We start from the raw sequence: 2,691 nt of genomic DNA on the forward strand, positions 1-2,691 counted from the left end.
ACCCCTTTGGCGGTCGAACGACCCTTTCACAGGGGTTGCCTAAGACCATCCTGCACATCAGATATTTCCATGACGATTCATAACAGTAGCAACATGACAGTGATGAAGTAGCAACGAAAATAATGTTATGGTTGGGTTACCACATGAGGAACTGTATTTAAAGGGCCAGAAGGTTGAGAACCACTGGACTATGGGAACAAAAAGGAGGGGTGGATACTGGAAGCAATCGACAAAATGACTTATGTAGTCATGTATGATGGAGTCAGAAACCCATGACTTCTTGTTGTGTGCCCACTCCACAGAGGAGCATTACACACAGTTATAAATTATTCCCCTCTCTGAGTCCGTACCACCTACAGACCGCACACTCACCTTCTTATTGCATGTGACAGGCAGATTCCCCACAAACACAGTCCTCTCGTTCTTTAACCTCTCTTCTTCTGGGTTCATTTGTGTTTTCTTCCTTTGACTGACAGCTGTGTCATCTTCATCACCAAGTGTTTTTCTATCTGCTACTTGAACACCAGATTGAGAAATTTTCCTTTTCTGCCCTTGTTTCTGGTGAATTTCTTCTTCTAAATCAGCACTTGCTAGAGCATTCTCTCTTTTTAAGGCAAGAAAAGGAAGAAGAAATAAAGTCATGAGAGTCAGGTCTAGTATTTGACAAAGCACAGTGTTTAAAAATACTCCCCACCTACTTCTGACTTTCCTAAATTTAAACATACCATTCACAAACATACCTACATTTTAAAAGTAGCATTATCAAAGTGACGAGCATCTTTAGAAAATTCAACAGTCAGAAAAAGCACCATTTTTGAAGATATGTTAGGACTGCCAGGTAACAGCAGGAACAGAAGTTCATTTAAACAAAAGTGGGTTCATTTAAAGCCCGTGGAGATTTCGCTGACTCTCTCCCAATGCCCAACCCCGTTATCTGCCCTGGAACTCTAGGGGTACTGCAGCACCCCCTAGGGGTCTATGGAGGTCAATACATCTGCAAAATAATGCCGTAAAAGCAATCTGGCCAATAGGAAAAACCAGACTTCCTACTTTTATGAGTTCTGTATATTTAAAGGACTGCTTGTTGAATGTAAATTCTGAAACAGCAAATACAATATAAAGTCTTGGGGCAAATGGATAAAGTGAGGTCTGAACATCCATCAGTCCAGTAAGAAAACTGATGGGGTATCTTAAGGAGTGAGGGGAGAATGGGGAGTAGGAGTCATTCATTCATTCATTCACTCACTATTTCCTGGGTTCCTACTCAGTTCTCACCTCTGCTAATGCAAAGATAGAAACTATTCAAGGCCTCTTAGAAGTCAAATCTCTGAAGAGATAAGCAAAGTTCATGATAAAATGGTGTAGACACAAAAAAGGAACAAGAGAGCCCTGGCCGGTGTGGCTCAGTGGACAGAGCAACAGCCTGGGGTCCCGGGTTCGATTCCCGTCAAGGGCATATGCCTGAGTTGCAGGCTCAATCTCCAGTAGGGAGCATGCAGGAGACAGCTGATCCATGATTCACCATTGATGTTTCTCTCTCTCTCTCTCCCTCTCCCTTCCTCTCTGATATCAATCAAAATATATTATAAAAAAAAGAAGAAAAAGAAAAAGAAACAAGACCGGCCTCTGAAGGAAAAGGCAGTCTCTCCCACAGCCAGTCCTCAGTAAATGCTGATCACTGTTATTCTCCCATAAGGAGAGGCCCAAGCTGAAATAAAGATGCAATAAGATTGGCCCAGTAGTACTACCACCACAGCTGCCGTTCGGTACATGGGCTCCTTATCTTTTCAAGTTTTGCATATAAATGAGGTTTTCCATAATACAAATATAAAAATATCTATAATAATAAAAGTGTAATATGCTAATTAGACTGGACGTCCTTCTGGACCAAGCTGCTGCAGGCTGGGGCCCAAACAGAGGTCCCCTATCCCGGTGGCGATGGGGGGTGGGAGGGAGCCCCTTGCATGAATTTCGTGCATCGGGCCTCTAGTATATATATATTTAGGAAATGAGAAAAAATTAAGATGGATAATGCAGATGCAATAACCTCAGTTTCTTTACATCTCAAGTCCTCACTCAACTAAGAATTTTACCAACCTGTCTGCCAACTTTTTCTCCGCATCAGAAAGCTGCTTCTTTTTCTTCGCTTTCACTTTTTTGGCAGCTTCTTGCAAACGTGGGCTTCCAATTAGGGACGGGCTTTCTTCCTCCTCCTCCTCCTCCTCCTCCCGTTGCCGTTTCTTGCTGGTTTCCTTGGAAAAGTTTGAAGTCAGGTGTGAGAACTCATCCTTAATAATTCGGTGCTCATGCCCGGCCCCGGAACCGGGAGCTCAGGGTTCGATTCCCGGTCAGGGCGCATGCCCGGGGTGCGGGCTCCATCCCCAGGGTGGGCGTGCAGGAGGCAGCCGATCCATGATTCTCTCTCCTCATTGATGTTTCTCTCTCTCCCTCCCTCTCCCTCTCTCTAAAAAACTAATAAAAAAAGTACAGTAATTCAGTGATCTTGGTAAGTTAGCATCTCTCCCTCCCCGGCGCGCCCAGCAAGGAAACGTCCCCCGAGATGCACCCCATCCGCCCACGTCAGACACCACACGGGGCGAGGCGCACTCCTGTCTGAAAGCGGTTCCGACCCGGACTTACTTTGGGCACGGGCACGTACACAGGCGGGCGCTGCGGCTCCCGGGGGCTGAA

General features: G+C 45.4%; 1 protein-coding gene across 1 annotated transcript in view; it reads right to left on the reverse strand.

The window, feature by feature from the left end:
* RBM34 (RNA binding motif protein 34) overlaps window positions 1-2,691 on the reverse strand; it is a 10,461-nt gene that overhangs the window by 5,927 nt on the left and 1,843 nt on the right. The window contains exons 2-4 of the mRNA XM_006761302.2: window positions 2,641-2,686; window positions 2,098-2,252; window positions 373-604 (exon numbers count right to left, since the gene is read on the reverse strand). Of these exons, the coding sequence (XP_006761365.1) occupies window positions 373-604; window positions 2,098-2,252; window positions 2,641-2,686 (433 nt within the window). The remainder of the gene's footprint in view (window positions 1-372; window positions 605-2,097; window positions 2,253-2,640; window positions 2,687-2,691) is intronic.

The sequence above is a fragment of the Myotis davidii genome, unplaced genomic scaffold, assembly GCF_000327345.1.
Source record: "Myotis davidii unplaced genomic scaffold, ASM32734v1 scaffold174, whole genome shotgun sequence".
In the NCBI taxonomy this organism is placed as follows: Eukaryota; Metazoa; Chordata; class Mammalia; order Chiroptera; family Vespertilionidae; genus Myotis; species Myotis davidii.